Here is a 22,240-nt window from a genome sequence, read left to right as displayed (position 1 = left end):
TACAGGGCTGCAAATTGGTATGTTGGTCATCCACCCTCCAATCATCAAACATACCAAATTTCAGCCCTTTAGCCTCAGCCTCAGTAGTTTTTATTTTATTTAAGGTTAAAGTTAGCCATAATCGTGCGTCTGGCATCGCTATAGGTGCCAACAACACAGGCCACCACCGGGTCGTGACTGAAAGTTTCATGGGCTGCGGCTGGGAGTTTCATGGGACGTGGCTGAGAGTTTTATACAGCATTATACGCTATACAGAAAACCCGATTGCGCCGAAGAAACTTCGGCTCATTTTTTACTTGTTTTGTTACACATCACTGAAGAGCTTAATTTTACAAATGAGAACAGCCACAGAATTCTACATTTTACTCAAGTTTCAAGGTACTACAAAAAGTCGTAAAGAATTGTTTCACGTTTTGCCAGCATACGCACGGATGCTAAGAACCTTCTCATGACGATTGAATTACAATGAATAATTGAATAAAATAGTTCCTGGCAGTTCCGTCTTACGGGTAATTTGAGTTATCTTATGGGGCATCAGTGATGCGAAGAGAGCCTTTCATAAGTTTCGGGAAGGAGTGAAAGTCCCGCTGGCACAATGCACAGATGATTCGAAAAGGAAATATAGCTCGGCGATGAAAAGTTCTGTTGTTAACTACTGTCCCTGAGCAGAATTACAAAACATCTCAGCGGGAGTATGTTGTCAAGCCGAGAGAGAGAGAGAGAGAGAGAGAGAGAGAGAGAGAGAGAGAGAGAGAGAGAGAGAGAGAGAGTGCAAATATAAGTGAAAAATCATTTTCACTTGACATTAACTTCTGATCGACTGGTTCATAAACTTCATTGCAGGGGCCAATATCTAACAATAAGATCAAATATAAAATGAACTTAGAATATATTAACATTTCATTACGATTGCAATTTCGCCACTGAAGTAGAGGTTGGTAAACCAGAAAGGGACGAGGTATGTATTGCTACAAAACGAAGTCTCGTTGAAAAAAATAAAAAATCTACTTCTTCTTATTGTCGGATTGGTTGTTAATCCGAGCAACGTGCTAAGCGTTCAAACCAGAACAGACAAAAGGAAAGAGGCATATCAAAATGTTTGTAGGAGATCTTAATCAGCAGATATCAGAGAAGCAGCCAAGTGACAGGTGTCTCCGGAGGGCTGAGGAGTTGAGCGCTGAGCGAGTGAGCATCCGGTGGCTGAACCATCTCACTTCCCCTTTTGATAAGTTGCGAATACAACTACAGCGTCTCAGGACAGTCCCTTCTACAAGCCCTCTACATTTTTGCATATTTGTTTATGCTTTTATAAAACGTATAATAACTCCAGCCAAGTAGAAAAGGCCTTCTTTTTTTTTTTTTTTTTTTTTTGCTTTTTTTGAAAGCCAAATATCTGAAAGTGGCCGCATAGAGACAAATTCCTTTTTTTTTTCTTTTAGACGTAATGGCTGCTCTGTTGAGCAAGAGCCATTGCTGACACATCGCCAGACGGATTTAACAAGAACAACCTTTGTCTATGCTTGAGTTTGCGTTTACGAAATGCGTCTCGCAACTTATCGATGAAAATAGTCTATTCATTACAAAGTGATCCTGGGCTTTAATACCTTTCAAGGATGCATTAATACAGTTAGGGTGACAGCCGACAGGAACAAGCAACCGACTGCAAAATACTCGCTGACAACTGAAAAGCAACAGCTTTTAGCGCCATAGGAATAAGATTATATATATATATATATATATATATATATATATATATATATATATATATATATATATATATATATATATATATATATATATATATATATATATATATTTGTGTGTGTGTGTATGTGTGAGTGATCATATATAAGCCAAAGAATTCTTACCGTTTTGCTTTCAGCAACTGTTTGGCCACGTCCTCTGACTGAGAACCAAGTAGCCCAAAGCGAATGCATGCAAAAAGATCTCGGCATCCACGAGAGTCGAGGGCCGAGTCCGACGCTTTAGTATTCAGAGACGAGTTCATTAGACTAAGCGTGTGTTGGTACGGTGTGGTTAAGAGAGAAAATTGTTGGATGTGGTGGTGAGAAGAGGAGTGGTCTCAAGTACTGTATATGCTATTATTACCTGATAAAAGTAGAAAAGTAGAATGTCGTTTCAAGTGGAGAGGACGGGCTCAGGAAGTCTCAATGACAGTTAGAAAAAAGTTGATAAGAAAGACGTGAGAGTTGAGTAGCTTGAAGGTAAGTGGATGAAAAACGGTCTAGGAGTAAAAATACGATTGAAGTACAGTTACACGGCAGTAGAAAAGACTGTTTAGGAATATAAAAGAAATCAAGAGGGAAGCAAAAGAAAAAAGATTAGAGCTAACGAAATGTTTAGAGCAAATATAACAACAACATTGAAGGAGAAAAGAAATTACAAGACTAGAGAACAGTAAATACAGAAAACTGTCAGTGAGGGAATAGTCTATTAAAAGACGAAAATGGATTTGACGTTCGACGAAAATGCCTTTTTGTGTCCAAGGAAAGAATATTTTGAAGAAATTAATGGATAGATAAATTAGAAGAGGGGCAGTTCAGAATAATACAAGAAAAATAGTCGATAACGTGGTTGGAAAGATGAATTAGAGTCCTTTCGAAAGTATAACTCCAGGAGACTTCAGAACAATTAGGGAAAATATATCTACTTAGCGCTAGCTAAATGGTTGTCAGGGTGTCAATTGAGGTCCCCAGCACTTAGGAAGTGTGAAAGTGTGCGCAAGAAAGGAGAGCACATCTCGTGTGCTTATGGGTGTGAACAGGCTACTGATGGGTCCCTCTTTGCTGGTATGAAGAGTTTGAAGCTTTGAAAGTTTCCTGTTTATCTATTATTTCGCTCGAAAAGGATCAACGTGTCAGTCAGTGTCCTCTTGCTTTCTCTTAGAGTTACTTGTTCTTTGAGAAAATGGCTGATTGGTTTATATATATATATATATATATATATATATATATATATATATATATATATATATATATATATATATATATATATATATATATATGAAATTTTTATCACATCGTGATTTATATACAATCATGAAGCTGCAAATGTCGTTTAATATCAAATTCGCGCTACTTCGGGAATATCCCCGATAGGAATTATCACCGAATGGGAATTTATAAGTGATAAATGGATCTGTACTGCCGGGTCTCGATCCCTCGAAACAGTTACCTTCCAACAACTCCAGTTGATGGTCTACCCACTGAGCCATCAAGAGAGGTATAAGTCAATGCCGAATCCCCTGTACTTGTTTACCCGTCGAGAGCGGGGAAATTATACTTAGCTCCGGATTAACCCACCTCCACCATGATAGCTCATTGGTACGTTTAGAACACGCAACTCTCATTATGATATTTTTATCACACCGTGATTTATATACATTCATGAACCTACAAATGTCGTTTAATATCCAATTCACACTACTTTGGGAATATCCCTGATGGGGAATTATCACCGAAGGAGAATTTATAAGTGATAGATGGATCGGTACTGCTAGGTCTCGGTCTCTCGACACAATTACCTTCCAACGACTACAGTCGACGGTCTACCCACTGAGCCATCAAGAGAGGTATAAGTTAATGCCGAACCTGCTGTACTTGTTTATCTGTCGAGAACAGCCTCCACCATGATAGTTCATTGGTACGTTTGGAACACGCAGCTCTTATTGTGAAATTTTTATCACACCATGATTTATATACGGTACAATCATGAAGCTACAAATGTCGTTTAATATCCAATTCACGCTACTTCGGGAATATCCTCGATGGGGAATTATCACCAAAGAGGAATTTATAAGTGATAAATGGATCGGTACTGCCAGGCCTCGATCCCTCAACACAATTACCTCCCAATGATTCCAGTCGACGGTCCACCCACTGAGCCATCAAGAGAGATATAAGTTAATGCCAAATCTGCTGTACTTGTTTACCTGTCAAGAGCGGGGAAGTTATACTTAGCTTCAGCATTAACCCACCTCCACCATGATAGCTCATTGGTATGTTCGGAACACGCAGCTCTTATATTTATATACAATCATGACGCTACAAATGTCGTTTAATATCCAATGCATGCTGCTTCGCGAATATCCCCGATGGGGAATTATCATCGAAGGGGAATTTATTAGTGATAAATGGATCGGTACTGCCGGGTCTCAATCCCTCGACACAGTTACCTTCCAACAACTCCAGTCGACGGTCTGCCCACTGAGCCATCAAGAGAGGTATAAGTTAATGCCGAATCTGCTGTACTTGTTATTAAACGACATTTGTAACCTCATGATTATATATATATATATATATATATATATATATATATATATATATATATATATATATATATATATATACATACATATATATATGTATATATATGTGTGTGTGCATGTGTGCGTGCGTGCGTTCAAACAGATATCCTCCACATACATACACACACACACACATAATATATATATATATATATATATATATATATATATATATATATATATATATATATATATATATATATATATACAGTATATCTATATGTGTGTGTGCGTGTGTGTGTGTCTGTTTGTGCGCGCGCACGTCAAACCGATTTCTTCCATTAAGCAATTTATGAAACTCACTTTAAGATAATCCATGGAAAAATTGTAAGAGCTACAAGCATTGCTTGCCTGTAAAACTCTGGTCATTCTTGAATAAAAACATATTAAAATATTTCCAATGCAAAAAGCCAGCATCGCAGTGCAATTGCGTCATAACTTCAGAAACGCTTATTGAAAACAGCATCAGAAAAATTTTTGACGCAACTGATAAGGGAGAAACCTAACATGAAATCCGATGAAATACAGTTGTCAGCAAAGATTTCTCTGCTCAGATCCCAAGTATGAAGAGAAGTGACAAGCTTCCTTTCCTTGCCACCTCTTATTTAGTCCAGCAACAGTGGAGATTTTTACGGTTCAATGTGCAGATTCAATTGTGATTTTTAGTTCAATTCCGATTATGCCATTTTCTCTCTCTATTTCTAAGCACCAAACTTGGCAAAAAAAGAAATAAGTAGATTACCCTCCTAATATTTACGTGTTTTGTAAAAACGAAAAAAAAAGTAAAAAATGCGCCGAAGTTTCTTCAGCGCAATCCGGTTTTGTGTACAGCATGAAACTTTCAGCCATGACCCATATAACTCTTAGCCACGGCCCATGAACCTTTCAGCCACAGCCCGGTGGTGGCCTGTGTTGTTGGTACCTATAGAGGTGCCAGACGTACGATTATGGCTAACTTTTACCTTAAATAAAAATAAAAACTACTGAGGCTAGAGGGCTACAATTTGGTATGTTTGATGATTGGAGGGTGGATGATCAACATACCATTTTGCAGCCCTCTAGCCTTAGTAGTTTTTAAGATCTGAGGGCGGACAGAGAGAGTGCAGACGGACAGACAAATAGCCATCTCAGTAGTTTTCTTTTACAGAAAACTAAAACTGGTAACCACTGAATCATCCTCCAGTAAACATGAATATGAGGTTCTGCATAAGTTAGCGATTGGCAACTGTTGGTTGATTTCCAGTCATTGGACCTTTTATTTATGTGTTCTGTGACAGCTTATCTTATTGCGTAGTTACATACAAGTAATCTTTAATGGTCAGGTAATGGTTACATTTGACTCTTGTTAGCATATAGGCTACTTCACATTGGGTGACACAAAGGGAAAATGATGTATTCTTTAGTTACTGTAGTTGGCAGTTATTGCTTCATATAGCCACACATTTACATACAAGATGGAATGATGTTATATATATATATATATATATATATATATATATATATATATATATATATATATATATATATATATATATATATATATATATATATATATATATGTAGTATCCTTAGACCTTGCTGAAAAACTTATTTTTAAGCCATCATGTAAGCATGTGGAATCTAAAGGATTGTTAGCTGATAGTCAATATGCCTATAGGAATGAGTCTTGTGTATCTTTTGACTCACATCTTACTTTTGGGAAACATCTAATGAAAGCGTCAGCAGTGCTGCACGAAAATTAGGTATTGTACGTTAGGCCCCATATATTAATAACAGTGAAATCTATGCACTTTGTTTTGGGTTATTTGTCCTTCCTTTACTAGAATGCTGTTCTCCGGTGTGGATGTCTGCTTCTGCACGAGATTTGCCTCTTTTAGATAAAGTGGTTAGCGGTTGTAGGTTTCTGTTTCCTAACATTAGCGGTTATAACGTGGACCATCGACGGACGGTCTATTGTTTGTCAATTTTTCGTTAAGTTCTATTTTAACTGAGATCTTTTACATTCACAACTGATCCCTGATCCTCTTTTCTTACCGAGAGCAACCAGATTTGTTGAACAGTATCACCAATACTCAGTAAATGTGCCTCGCTGTCGAACTTCTCAGATCTAGAGGTCTTTTATTCCTCACAACGTTGGACTGTGGAACAGCCTGCCTTAGGATATTGTGCAATGGGAACTTCAAAAGTTCATGCGAAGATGCAACGCATTACTTCATAAAACAATTCTCCTTTTATCTTAATAATTTTCTCACATTTTTATGTCTATTTATCAGTTTGTTATTTTATTTTTTCTTTTCTAATAAGTGATCTCTTCTTTCTATGTTTCCTATTACTTTCTGTTACTGCTTTCAAATGAATACCATATTCTTTGGAAACTTGAATTTCAAGTCAATGCCCCGCGGGCTTGTTCCATATGATTAGGGTTCATATTCTGAAAATCAATAATAATTATAAACTCTTTTTTTACTAAATAAAATATCATATTACCATTTTTAAATCAGGAGACAAATCTATTTCTGCAGAAATGCCGTTTCACATTTGATGTAATAACTCATGCCTACTGAAAAACCTATTGACAAATCTATGATTCACACTTACTGAGAACGTTTGCATGGCTAACTTAATGCCATGTAATACCACTCTTCTCGTTAGCCTAAAAGTGTATATGACAGCCACAGGGACTGATCTTGGAACAAAGTATTTTTATTAATATTTCGCGAAAACAAAGGTTAAAATTAAAGAAAAGAGAAAAGGGACCTGCTCAACCACAGCCAGCAGAAGTCGGCCTTTCTGACTGGAAGGCCACGACCCAAAATCTGGGCTTATCGGCTGATCTCCAGACCTTTGCACACGAGCGATGAAATATTACCTGTTTGGAAATTCACTGATATAACGACACTTGCTGAAGGTTTCTGAGGATAACAAAGCAAAGATACAAAATCTCAGAAAAAGAAATAGAGAATTAAATTCTAAAAGCCGAAGCATCAGACAAATTTCTACAAAACTAGAAGAAGGTTTTTTCTGCCTGAGGTGGCTCCTGTATTTTCATTCATCTCCTGAGTGGTGAGGGAAAAGGACTTCTTTTGCTGCAAAATGACAATGACTTTACGATCGCATGACAACGCAGCTATAACGGAGAAAACGTTTCAAGGCTATTCATCTAACACGGTCTAGTATTTGAAGTGTTGGCAGAATATTTTTGGCGTTACAAATACACTTTTCTTTAAAAAGGTATAATTATCTAGAATTAGCTTCATCACAACAACTTTCAGTTATTGTCAACAGTACACTGACTATTATCTAACGAGCGTCTCTATCTCTATATCTCTTTTGCAATACATACAAATATATATATATATATATATATATATATATATATATATATATATATATATATATATATATATATATATATATATATATATATCATGTATGTATGTATATGAGACAGAGAGAGAGAGAGAGAGAATGGTGGAAGATTTCATAACACGACCTATGTAAGACTGCTATTTGAACCTAAGGAGAAAGAGAAATAAGCCACATTCGCAATTCCTTCTCGTTTAATGTATTTACCTGAAAAAAGGAAGGTTAGATCAAAACAGAAAGACTGTTCTATGCATGGATGGTGGCACAAATAAACAAGTGAAACGGGACGGAAAATGCAAATCCTTAATTCTGATGGAAGCGATAAATTTGGATTGCAAAGATGAAAGACTGAAATTCAGGTAGAGCGGAAACAGTGACAGAATTTCAAATCTTTATCTGAAAGGAAGGAAAGAAACAGTCAGCAAGCCAAGCAATAAGAGGATGACTGGTTTCCAAAAATTGAGTCAATGGGCCAAAGGCCGGAGGCACCAGGAAAGGAGCGGCACCTTGTGGTGAGCAGGTAGAGGCTGGAGAGAGCGGAGAATATGTGACACTGGAACGAGCATTGACTCCATTTGCAGAAGGTTCAGGAGACGCGTTTGAAGCGACGTTGCTGCAGTCATCAAACGCTGACAGAAATGGAAGGGAGAATGACGTGATCGTCAAAAAGAGTCAAAATATGAGCTGGGAGAGGAGAGGAGGCACCAGTGCCACATACCAGAAACTCTGTGGGCCGAGGCGCAATATATCCGATAACAGAAACACCTCTTTTTTTCCTCATGCCGTTCACTAACATGCACTGCATGTTAACTTTCTCTTGAAAGCACTTATAATTTCCCATAAAATCACATGAAATGAAACATTAACTCTGAAACAGAACTTTATGAGAAACTTTTGAATGTTTATAGAATGCAATTAGCCTTACAAAATATGATGAAAGTCTTGTGTGCGTATGTGAGAGTGCATTTTCGTATTTCTTTGAATGACAGTATCAACACCTTTACTTTTTATCCCAAAAACCTGTTTCTAGACAGACAACTGCATGATTATCAGGCAAAGCCGAGGTCTCTTGTGGGTTATCCACACCCTCATCCTCTAAGTGAGTTCTACTGTCCAAACGTAGAAGTCTGCATCAGCATCAAGCATTCCAATTTACTAAACTCCTCATGAAAATTCCTTCAACCATACCCTTCCTCAAATAACTCTTTCCCTTAGCAGTTATATGATTGTTCAACCATTGCTTTCGTGATGTCACCTAACTTTCAACCTTAATAACTCAAACACAAGGCCATATGCATTCAAAAGATATTTTTTCATCAAGTTGACATACTGAACTACATTAGTTACCAACTAACAAACACAATTAATGTGTATATCATTCACATGAAACTAAGCAAAATGAGCAAAATGATTCTGCTTTTCATGAGACTTGGGGCTCAGCCTAATATTCTGTCAAACATCACATAATTATGTAGTTCTGACATTGCTTGCAGTTGAATTTTTAGGGTTGATTGCTCACAGTAATCTGAGTTTTGTTATCTCAGGCTCTGGCTCATAGTTTGGTTTGTTTTACCTCAAATCCTCATTCACTTTACCTTTGCAATTAATTTACCACATATTGCACTGGCTTTAATTCAAATCAAAATATATTCTGACAATAATATGATGACTTTCTCTACCAAGTAACTAAGGGTTTCTCAAGAGAAAATAATGTAATATAACTAATTTTTACAAGTTTCTTGAATTTTTTGTCAGGTTATATTTGATTTGGTCATGAGAAAATATAATATGATTTTTTTAATCAACTCACCTTCCTTAATTTTCTCAAATCCTGCTTGGGATGCTGAAATCAAAATCTCTTCAAGATCAAACCAAATAAACAAGAAAGCTACCAGTTTTCCTTTATAAATTTTTCAGTATTACGAAATCACTTATGCAAGCTGAGTTAACATAAAGTCTCTCCTGAACAAATATCCCGCAATTCCCGTTTGCATAAGAATCACCTAAGGTAAAACCAGCAAATTAAAAAAAAAAAAAATTTGTTGCTCATGCTTTCTCTTACTCGGACACTTTTGGCTATCCCAGTCAAGGAAGGTGAGACAATATAGAGCTGATGCTTTCAGTGATTGGCTGCTGTAGATTTTTCATGAGACTTCATCACTGCGTCGCTGCAGTGAGATGCAGATGTGATGATAACCATCCCCTAGTATGCAAATTCCTTTCAAATCAACAAACGACTAGCGAGCTATTTGAGTAATGGAATGGCAAGGGCAGTAGAAAACTAAATGGTTAACATCCAGTCACTGTCCCATAAGAGAAGATGATTACCTGAGAACTCAGTATTGTTTTATATCTAATTCCAAAACCATTCGAATTTTCACGGAAGAAAGAAAAGAAGTGCGATAACTGCAAATTTCCAGTTTAGGTAACTAAATCATTTGTGTAAAGAGACAGATCTTAACAAATTCATGTATGTGAACAGGCGAAAGATCCAAGATAATTCACTAAGTTGCATTTACATAAAAGATATAGAAGGAATTTTCTGTCGATAGGGAACTTGAACCTCTCAAAAATAAAGTAGAAAAATAATAAACATAAGTGAGGAACTATTCTTCATCTATATGTAGCGACAGAGTTCAAACTAAAGCCTTGTAAATAACACAACTTACCGATCAGCTCCAGATCTACAATTAGAATAGCCTTCATTTCAGTTTGCTTTGGGGAGTGGACAACTGCAACAATATCTTCAGTTTCTGCATACTTTACTTTCAAAGCAACACTAGTAAAGGATAAAAATATCAGATGCTCTATTACATCAACCTCTGAAGTACAACAGGCAGGTCTAGATGTGCTACAAAGTTTCAGTAACAATCCTTTGCTGGTCACTTTAGTAATTCCTGAGTATACAGCTGAGTTGTGTCTCACCTGGACCTATTGAAAAAGGGAATAGTTGTGCCAAACTGCGTTTCTAATGCAAAAAGCCGGAGTTATATTCCAAGTAGCGGTGATCCAACCATCCACCTCGACTATTTCTGTCTATTTTTTTTTTTTTACCAAAATATGGCTGATAATCCACTGTGGCATACAAGATATCAAATAACATATCAATCAGCAAAAAATCACAACTAAACAAGAGGAATATTAAACAAAATAATTAGAAGTATTCAATACTCACAATAATGTGTCTAGTTCAGGCAAAGTATGCAACAATTCCTCCCTCCCCTTTCTTAGCAGACATGTTAAAAAATGCAGCACTTCAAACACTTGATTTCAATCACACAGTTACACTGATTCAATTGTGAAACATAACACGATTGTTTACAATTTATTTGAAGATTCATGGCACATTTAATCCTCCAGTATTCTTTTAAAATAGCTCAAAAGTTAGACATGATATCAAAAAGACAGGAGCACTACAGTGCATCCTCACTATGGCTCTTTGATGGTGACTGATGCTATATTCTGAATTGCTCAAATGATGCATCAGCACAAATTAAGAAAACTTAGTTGTGAGTAATGATTCCTCCATCTCTCCTAGCAACACAACTCTGAAGATTCTCCCACCTCCTTTGCTAGAGCTTCAAAAGGGCAATTGCGATATAGTGAATTTGTGATTGTATCAAAAACAATTTGATTCATCTCGTGGAGCAAATATCTTATAAGTAATATCTCTTATGTCAAACAATCGTACATGCAGGTCAGCTAACAAGAGCCTAATAACCACCTATGTCGAATGTAACATTAAACTCATTTCGGACACATTTCCATTTTCACGGTTGCCTTGCATGAGCTACTTGGGTCTAACATGGTATTACATTAAGCTGTTTGCTTAATGTAAACAGGAAGAAAGTGTCTAGATTTGTACTACTTTCTTATGGACATAATGAAACTCCTCACAGGCACTATGAAAAGCTACTTTGTCAGTAGAAATGGTTGGTTAGCCCTTCCTCTTTGTCAGCTAATATGACGTAGATGTACAAAATCCAGAAACTTTAACTTAGTCTAGCAAGGACGAACTAGCATCTTTTCTTGTAGTTTGGTTTTAAAAAACAAAAAAACAGTAGCTAACAAATGTGAACAGTGTGGTAACTGTTTGCGCTTCGGCAAACATACGGATAAGCAGCAATGCATGACCGAGTACAATGACATGATGCAGCAGCATTGTTGTCTTCTTTATCTATGCCCTTAGGACTCTTCTTTTCCTCTACCTCTTTTTAAACATTTCAAGACTTCCAACCACAAGATATAATTGACTGTCAGACCAAACAGAACAATCTCAAGATTATCAATGTTATTCCAATCAAAAACAAAATCTTCAAAAGGAACCTTCACATTTAAGCACCTCTAACATGCACTCTTTGCTTGTTTTAATGATAATCAAACCCTCTGAAACAGCTGCATTTTTGGATTGGCCCATGCAGCCTTTTTGCTCTTTCCTTAAAAGTGAAAAGCGCCATGAATGATAGTCAAGTTCAGGCAATAACTGAAGTATCAGGAATTAGATGGAAGACCTGTACACCATACACTGAGATACATTCAAATATGTGCTCAGTAAATGAAAAAAATTTAGGAATAGTGAATTACAGTGAAGGAGTATTTAGAAAGAGACAGGCCTAACGAAAAGTAATAAAATGATTTCTAAAGTTCTGTTTCGTTTCGTATAGAACTTGCCTTTATAATCTCTGTTCAAAATTTTGAAGCATTAAACTTGGTGGAAGTCAGACTCAGTTCCACGATGCACAGCCACACCCTTGCATGTGCGTGTGCATGTGCACCACTGCAGCATTATGTCAAGGTAGGATGATCAGACCTTAGGACTTAATTTCATGTACAACTCATTTCCAGAAACGTCTGTTTCAGAAAAAATGTCAAGTTATACTTTGGAACATGACCTGGAGGTTTAGGAAAGCTTGTCCCATGTCCTCAAATATCTTAATAAAGTACCATACACTTCTTTTTATTTATTTGAGTCTTGGCCCAGGGTTTAATTCTATGCCCCCAGAAAGAAGCTGTAGACATCGCAAAATATAAAATCAAGTAACAATTAAAATTAGATCAACAAGGAAAATAGAAACATACAGGATTACCAACAAAATTACTAATACTGCCAAAACAGGCGGTAACAGCAAGAAAACTCCGGAGGCCTCATAAAAATCCTAACAAAATTTGAGAAAGAAAACAGGTTCCCGTGGAGGAACCGAACACCAAGCCACGTAAGGAAAGCCTTCCAAAAGTTCAAAACCAGCTGAAGGAGAACGTTAATGATGGACGTGACCCGTTAAAGTATGAAAGCAAATATCACAGAAGTGATTAAGTTGTGGGTAAACGGTAATCCAAAAAGGAACTTACTCTCTTTCGGGGATGTCCAATATCACTGCCGAAAAATATACAACAAAGGCAATATGACAAAGAAAGCTAATCGAACCTCAGTGAACCTTCAGGCAATGGAACCCATTCCCTAGGGAGTTAAAAGGAAAGACATGGATTCAGAAACTATGACATAGCCAAAAGTCTGAAAACAATGTGTATGGGGTCACCACCTGGATTAAGGTCATTTGGTGGTTGTTGGTTGGTTTAGATGAAGGCCTCATGCCAACACGTAGCCATGCTCAGTGGCAGCTTGCATGCAAGCGTAAAGAAATGAAGTAAATAAGAGGCCCAGTGTGACCTACAGACCTGGACCAACCTTTTATATATATATATATATATATATATATATATATATATATATATATATATATATATATATATATATATATATATATATATATATATATATATATATATATATATATATATATATATATATATATATATTATATATATATATATATATCGATATATATGATGACTGTTTTATTTATATATATATGTTGTTAGGGCTGATGACTGTTTTTAAGGATGGGGGCGGGGCATCAACTAGTTATATGGATTAGGATTGGCTATGATGTGTGCGAGAATCCGCGAAAGGAGTAATGTTAGATATATATGAACATAGAGTAATCGTCAGGAGAGGGTGATGGGCGAAACTTCAACTGCAGCTCTGAAGCAGTCAGTCTGAGGGAAGACGAAAATGATTGCAGTGCGATACTCGCTTTGCAGATGACTTACTGAACCCGATTACCTAGGACGTAGTTTTTTCCTTCTTTTGATACAAATATAGTTACAACTCGAACATTCATACAAACTGACCTAAATAATACATATTTATACACTGAAAAGTCTACTAACATACTGATAAAGGATATTTGAAGATCATCCTTTTTACATAATTCTTAAACATTCTGGATGTTTATGAGGGGTAGGTAAGTAGGGGAGGAATCCTTAAACAACGATGAGAAAAGAACGTGTAACATCGTCTGTAACCACTCCCTCTTGAGGCGAAGAGGTGTTCGCATCTGTGCTGAGTATCTGTGTATGTATGTAAAATACGTCATTATCTCCAAGCATGAACAACTAGCTTGCTTAAGAAACACTCACGACATTTATAACAATATCAAAAACCTCTCTGATGCTCTGATCACCATGAAAGATTTATTCATACATACACCTTAAACTAGTGGTTGCTTTTTTTTTAATTACCATCGAGAGAGAGAGAGAGAGAGAGAGAGAGAGAGAGAGAGAGAGAGAGAGAGAGAGAGAGATGGCAATAAGCAGCAGACAATGGTATGATAATGCAGCCATCAGTAAACATAAGTACAGACTAAATAATGGGCTGTTTATCTTAGCGTATGTAGCTGCCGTCAACAAATGATTTTTCCCTTGGCAGTGGCGAAGAGGGTAGGGGGGAGTGGCGGAGGGGGTGTTTATTTACGTCAAAGGAAACGAACTCGCATGCGATATCAGGCCGCTAAGGCATGCCGGGCATCGATTAGGTGATATTCAGTTTTACTTACATAGAATTCACAGAAGTGTTTTATCTCTTTGGTAAAACGGGTGATTAGTTTTGACCTCGGCCCTCAAGCGAAAGAATGCAGTTGATATCTTAACTCAAAGGTGGAAGATGTCCTGCTCGTGTAAAGTTGTAGGACAAATTTCAACTCCGTTACCGAGATGCGACGTTATAAAACTTAGATTCCACTCAGATCTCTTCTTTGTTTCCACTATTGTTCCATCCAAACGTGAATGGCCACTACAGAGGCAGATGCTGTACCCGAAGTTGTTTCAAATTGTGGTCTCAAAAGCGCGCGGAACCATTCACTCAACTTCACGACGAAACGCACCAGTCATTCCGACCCACGCGAAGGTTAGTCGCCAACTGAAGTAACTCAGTCCGAAGCGCAGCGCTTGTTGTCGGGAGTGGCTTTCGATTTCTGCTGCTTCAGCCTCCCTTACTCCGAGTTCCCTTTCTTTTCCCGTTTCTCCTTTACTGTCTGTCGCCTCTGCTTCCGTCGTTATTGCTGATCATATGTCAAAGTCGTCGGAAGGTAAGGCACGGCAAAGAGATGTCGTCATTCCCGCTTCGCAAAACAAGATTGAACGTGGTTTGCCAGGGTATGTGTTGCGGTGGGCCCTCGCGGCTGATGGTGTCTTGATGGGTACAGGTTGAAGGCGCGCTGGTTGTCAATCACAAGGCTTCGCCGATAGAAGTTCTGCCAACACGCAACAGACCGTCAGCCGGAGGAAATTAGAGAGAGATGTCGCTCGAGAGAGCATCCCAACTACTTAAAGATCTAAGGCCAATCCACGTCTGTTAGAGAGGGATATAATGTCAGTTACTTATTTACAAGAGAAAGACTTCTCTCTCTCTCTCTCTCTCTCTCTCTCTCTCTCTCTCTCTCTCTCTCTCTCTTTACACGAACACACACGTACAAAAGATTTATTTTCACAGAAAACAGGACGCCTTGGTCAGAGAATCATTTCACCTACTGCAATACTTGCGTAGACATTGTTCAGAGTTTTTCTTCGAGATTTAATTCGTTTCCGGAAATCCTCAAAGTAAAAGTCATTCCTTCATCTTTTTTTCGCTTTGTGTAATCACCCAACGCTTCGGAGGGATCTGAGCAGGGTCTGTTATCACGACGAAATTCGTAAAAAAACTTGCTCCTAGTGTTCATTTGAGTGAATGGTATGTATGCACGCACATAGAAATGCAGTTCAAATACAAAGATTCAAAATGTCATTCCTATGAAAGGGTTACGCATGGCGCAATGGAAATATTCCCATGGCGGTAAGACTTTTGGTAGAGTTTAATGTCAAAATGTTACACGTGCCAACTTCATGGCTTTTCCTAAATAAATTTCCCTGTTCAAAAGCAATGTACCGAGCACTTTTTGAAAGAAAAAAAAAACTATGGAAATATGTTATTGTCCGAAAGAGTACATTCCCACAGAAAAAAATGGCGCACAAAAGCATTGGCGAATAAGTGAACATATATACAGCATAGGTTGAGGTTGCAAAATGACAAGTCTACAATAATGTCATTTTAGAACACTGAATGACAAAAACAGCTTTGCCTTTTTCAGGTAATAAAGACCTCTAAATTTTTCAGAAAGTATTGCATAATATTCAGATCACTGTGTACCGCGCAATGAAGGCTTTTCTTATGATTTTAAAATTATATCTTTTGGATAAGTAGCTTTTTGCCTGACTTAATCTCTCTCTCTCTCTCTCTCTCTCTCTCTCTCTCTCTCTCTCTCTCTCTCTCTCTCTCTTGCATGAAATATCATCGATTTTGTCTCTAAATCTGTGATAATTGTTCAGTATATATATATATATATATATATATATATATATATATATATATATATATATATATATATATATATATATATATATATATATATATATATATATATATATATATATATATATATATATATATATATATATATATATATATATATATATATATATATATATATATATATCTATATATATATATATATATATATATATATAAATATATATATAATATACAAACATATATATATATATATATATATATATATATATATATATACAAACATATATATATATATACATATATATACATATACCTGTATACATATATTCCGTTGTTAGTAATCAAGGAAAATATTCTCCGAACTATTCCTCATCCGTTTCATTATTTCTAAAGTTCTCTGCCTCATTACGCACATACACACACGCACACACATACATATGTGTGTGTGTGTGTGTGTGTAATGAGGCAGAGAAATTTAGAAATAAAATGAAATGGATGAGGAGAATACTTTCCTTGATTATTGACAAAGTTTTAGGATTCATCCCAATTTCACTGCTAAAAATGTTAAAAACCTACTTTTGAATAAAATTCATTTGAAAAATCTGCACAAATTTTCGGATGCATATAACTTTTAGAAAGATCATTTTTTTAAGAAAGCTAAAAAACTTAAATCTTTAAAACTGTGTAAACAAGGAATTTAAACAATGAATCATTCAAAGAAAATGTTGGAAAACTTTTAAAACTAAAAATAAAATTAAATCAAACCAACCTCTCAGCCTAAGGTAAGAACACTAAGTGACCGTGGATACGAAAATAGCTACAGTAGAATAAAGATTCAGAAATGGCGCTTTTGGCGACATTTTCTCTTTTTCACGTTTTTGAGAACTTCATAAAATCTTCCAACGGAGTTTTATTCTTCTTGAAAATGGAATGTCACTAAATTTCATAAAGAAACGAAAAATGTTCTTCTGGATATATATATATATATATATATATATATATATATATATATATATATATATATATATATATATATAATATATATATATATATATATATATATATATATATATATATATATATATATATATATATATATATATATATATATATATATATATATATATATATATATATATATATATATATATATATATATATATATATATATATATATATATATATATATATATATATATATATATATATATATATATATATATATATATATATATATATATATATATATATATATATATATATATATATATATATATATATATATATATATATATATATATATATATATATATATATGTATATAATATATATATATGCATATAATATATATACATATATATGTATCAGGACAGGGTGACAAGGAGACAGTCGGTCATCTATATAAGTGATGTTTATTTGCCAACGCGTTTCGTAACACATTGTTACATCATCAAGGCTAACAGAGAAAGTACCCAAATTAAAATACATGGAATAAAACTAACGACTTCAAGAGTCTCAACATGCTATATAAATACACATTAAAACAAGACAATTCAAAAAAAGCACCTGCTAGACTAAAAGTTGAGGACTGACTGACTAAAAGGGAAAAGGAAAGCAGCAAGCCAGATACAACTGTACAGAGGTGGTGTGGGAGTTCAACTTAGGAACTAGTTGCTTAACAAACAACGATTCTAAAATGAGCAGTTCGTGTGGATGACTTTGGCCTAAAACAGAGAAGTAAGAATAATTAATACTAGTGTTGCATATATTTGAATGATTTCTAATATTAGAAAATTCTGGATTGGACAATCCGCAACCAATATGATGACTAACACCTTTATGTGAATCTGCTCTGACCCTCAGCAATCGTTTAGTCGATCACACTTAAATCCCCAAATTACATCTGGGGCAAGTATATTTATATACGACTGAGGATTACACTATTGGGCAGATTCTATGCTTAAATTTAAAAAGAGACCCTATTGCAAGTGGATTTTTTGGTATTAGAATGACTTGTAACACATTAAAATATTTTTCTATTGAAGACTTCATATTACTTATAAATTTATCGTCTAGGATGTATGGGATAGCTGCATAGAGTTTCTTCCGTGGTACTGTACTTATAACAGCCGAGTTAATTAGTTTATTATTTACGAAACTCTTACAGTGTTAAAAGAAAACATGAGATAGAAACCAATTATCAGCAAAATATTTGTGCAAGAGCACTATTTCTTTATGGGCTCTTATATTTGACATACATATATATATATATATATATATATATATATATATATATATATATATATATATATATATATATATATATATATATGTGTGTGTGTGTGTGTGTGTGTGTGTGTGTGTGTAATTCTAATAGCCACAATGCCCTCTTAACTTATCGAATTCTTCGCGCTTTTTTGGATATGCTTGTAACTACGAAGCCCTGACCTCCAAACACAAGAAATTGAAGAGACTTGTGATTTGCCGGTCACGGGAGACGAACCCAGGTCACCTTAACCACAAGGAGGTCACGTTGCCGACCTGACCACGAGAAGGATAAAAGTCTATTACCTGTTGTACATATATATACCTGTCATTTTCAGATATATTTATTAGAGCTGGAATAGACCCATCCTCACCATCATAGCCAAGTAGGCAATCGTTTTTATTGCTTTTTAGGCTGAAATATATATGTAGAATCTACTGGTCACTTTTACCAGACACATATGTAATTCTAATAGCCACAAATAATAATAAGTTATTAATGCAGACTGGCCTTGTTTTTACATAAATCAACAGCAGAACACTTCCGATGACCGCGACCCGAGGTCGTCGGGTCGCGGAGCCTTCCAAGGTGAAGGCTGGAAGGTCCCTTACAGAAAACGGAGCGGAGGAGAACGAGTTTCAGGGGAGACCTTACAGTACTCCCCCCCCAAGACGTTTGTGACGTCTGATTAATTCCTGTAACGGGAGGGAGGGCGGAGGGTTCCCCTGGATTTTGAAGTGAAAACTAAGGGAGGGGCACCGTCCTCGGTGTCCTCCTGCAGGATACCAGCCCCTTGGTGGCTCTTGGGGGAAACGATTGCTCTGGGAGGACGTCCCCGTCCCTTCCTTGTACGCTGCTGACGTGCGATAATGGGGGCCTGGGTGGCCCGTTGACCCCCGACAACTTCTGGATCAGCTTCATCGGGCAGAAAGGCTGGTTTCAACCGGTCTATGGAGACCCAGTCTTCCCTCCCATGGATGTGAAGCTGGTAGGCCTTCCCATTACGCTGAAGTACTTTGAAGGGGCCCCTATACGGATTTGTTAGCGGGGGCCGTACTGCATCGTCCCTGACGAAGACCTGCCTGCAAGATGATAAGGCTGGGGGAATGTAGACTGGGGGAATGTAGACTGGGGTCCTTGCTTGGAAGGATCGCCTACAAGGTACAAACTTGCCAGCTATCTCCCGTAGCCTCTGCATGGTGATGTCCTTCCTTCCTTCGACCAGTTCTCCCGGCACGGTCAGCGTTTCCCCATAGACTTTCTCGGCAGGGGACGGCTCGCCGTTGGCCCGTGGGGCGGTCCTGAGGCCAAGGAGGACCCAAGGTAGCTGGTCTTTACAATTTTCTCCTGAACACCTTGCTGTAAGGGAGGCCTTTAGTGAACGGTGAAACCTTTCCGCCATCCCGTTTGCCTCGGGGTTGTAAGATGTTGTGGTATGGTGTTTGGTGCCCAGGAGCTGGGTCAGGGCGGCCCATAACTCCGACAGGAATGCCGAGCCCCTATCCGTGGATATGTCGTCTGGGACTCCGAACCGGCTGATCCAGCTGGTGAGGAGAGCTTCTGCGCACGCTGTAGAAGTTGCTTCGGACATCGGCGTTGCCTCTGGCCACCTGGTGGAGCGGTCGACGACTGTCAGGATGTATCTGGCTCCTCCTGAAGGAGGTAGGGGGCCGACGATGTCGACGTGGATGTGTCCGAAGCGTCTCCTCGGCTGCGGGAACTCTCCTACCCCTGATTCTGTGTGCCTGCCGATCTTGCTTCTCTGGCAGTGGAGGCATTGCTTGGCCCAGGTCCTGGCGTCCTTTCGGATCCCATGCCACATGAATTTTTCCGTCAGGAGGCGCAAGGTGGTACGGCCTGAGGGGTGGGAGAGGCCGTGGATCACGTCGAAGACCTCCTTACACCGGGAGGCCGGGATTAGGGGACGGGGACGGCCCATGCTGGTGTCGCAGAGAAGGGTGAGACCTGAATTTCCGAAGGGCACGTCCCTCCACACCAGGGACGTATAGGCGATACGGTAGGCGGTTGTCTCTGGGTCAACAGCCTGTTCACGAGCGAGGTCCTCATAATCGATCCCGAGCTGGATGGAGTTGACCTCAATCCTGGAGAGGGCGTCTGCTACTGGGTTGCTCTTGCCGGGGATGTAACGGACGGAACAGGAGAACTCCGCCAATGCTGCCAGATGCCTCTGCTACCTTGCCGACCAAGCGTCCCCCGCCTTCATGAAGGCGTGGACCAGGGGTTGGTGGTCTGTCCACAGGATGAAGGACGTCCCCTCCAGGAGGAACTTGAAGTGTCTCACCGCCACGTAAGCGGCGAGGAGCTCCCTGTCGAACGTGCTGTATCGTGCCTCGGTGGGACTAAGTTTCTTGCTGAAGAAGGCCAGGGGGTGGGGTGTGCCGTGGATTACCTGTTCCAGGATGGCGCCGCAGGCAACATTGCTGGCGTCTGTTGTCAGCTGCAGAGGGGCACTGGGGTCATGGTGTGCCAACGTCGCTGCCTTGGCGAGGGATGCCTTCACTTCGTGGAAGGTCCGGTCCTGTTCTGGTCCCCACACCAAGGATTTGGGGCGTCCCTTCAGGGCCTCCGTCAGGGGGGCCATGGTGTGGGCAACACCCGGGATGAATCTCCTGTAATAGTTCACCATCCCCAGGAACTCCTGAAGGGCCTTGATTGATGTGGGCATGGGGAACTTCTCAATGGCCCTGACCTTAGAAGACAGGGGGTGGACGCCCTTGGTGGAGATTTCGTGGCCCAGGAATTCGATTTTCTCCACCCCGAAGGTACACGACGAGCCCATTGTCATTCAGTCGTTTGAGGACAGCCCGCAGGTGCTGAAGGTGTTCCTCCCGTGACCTGGAGAATATGAGTATGTCGTCTACATAGCAGACGCAGAAGTCCAGGTCACCGAGGATGCTGTCCATCAGACGCTGGAAGGTTGCCCCTGCGTTCCTCAACCCAAAGGTGGAGAATGCAAAGATGAAGGACCCGAATGGTGTAACGATGGCGGTTTTCGGGATGTCTTCTGGTGCTACAGGAACCTGGAAATAGGACTTCAGGAGGTCCACTTTGGAGAATATTTTAGCCCCATGGAATGAAGACGTCAGGTCCTGCATGTTCAGCAGGGGGTAGTGGTCTGGCTCTGTCACTATGTTCAGACGGCGATAGTCCCCACAGGGTCTCCAGGTGCCGTCGGCCTTCTTCACCATGTGGAGGGGGGGAAGCCCAGGGGCTGGAGGCCTTCCTGCAGATCCCCATCCTTTCCATCTCTGCGAATGCCTTCTTCGCCTCCTGAAGGTGCTGCCGGGGAAGCCGTCGGAACTTGGCGTAGACAGGGGGGCCCTTCGTCGATATGTGATGGTAGGTACCGTGCTTTGCAGGGGTTCCGGGCATCAGGCGGAGTTCTGGCTTGAACACTCCAGGGAACTCCTTCAAGAGGGCGCCGTACTGGTGGAATCCTACGGAGCAAGGGGTGGTCTCACAGGGGCCGGTGGATAGGGGCAGGGCCTGACAGGTCCCCATATCGATGAGGCGCTTCCGACCCACGTCCACTGCTAGGTCGTAGTGGGCGAGGAAGTCCGTCCCCAGAAGTGGG

At 38.8% G+C, this 22,240-nt stretch overlaps 2 protein-coding genes across 4 annotated transcripts in view; both read right to left on the bottom strand.

Annotated features, from left to right (window-relative positions):
* Positions 1–14,953, bottom strand: part of LOC136835932 (uncharacterized) — a 71,567-nt gene extending 56,614 nt beyond the window's left edge. Inside the window, exon 1 of the mRNA XM_067099811.1 lies at positions 14,590–14,953. Coding sequence (XP_066955912.1) covers positions 14,590–14,591 — 2 coding nt within the window. The 5' untranslated portion in view covers positions 14,592–14,953. The remainder of the gene's footprint in view (positions 1–14,589) is intronic.
* Positions 1–22,240, bottom strand: part of LOC136835931 (streptococcal hemagglutinin-like) — a 601,990-nt gene that overhangs the window by 269,020 nt on the left and 310,730 nt on the right. The gene's annotated exons all lie outside the window — the stretch shown is intronic.

This window comes from Macrobrachium rosenbergii, chromosome 55, assembly GCF_040412425.1.
Source record: "Macrobrachium rosenbergii isolate ZJJX-2024 chromosome 55, ASM4041242v1, whole genome shotgun sequence".
Taxonomy (NCBI): domain Eukaryota; kingdom Metazoa; phylum Arthropoda; class Malacostraca; order Decapoda; family Palaemonidae; genus Macrobrachium; species Macrobrachium rosenbergii.
This window is presented reverse-complemented; position numbering and strand designations above follow the sequence as displayed.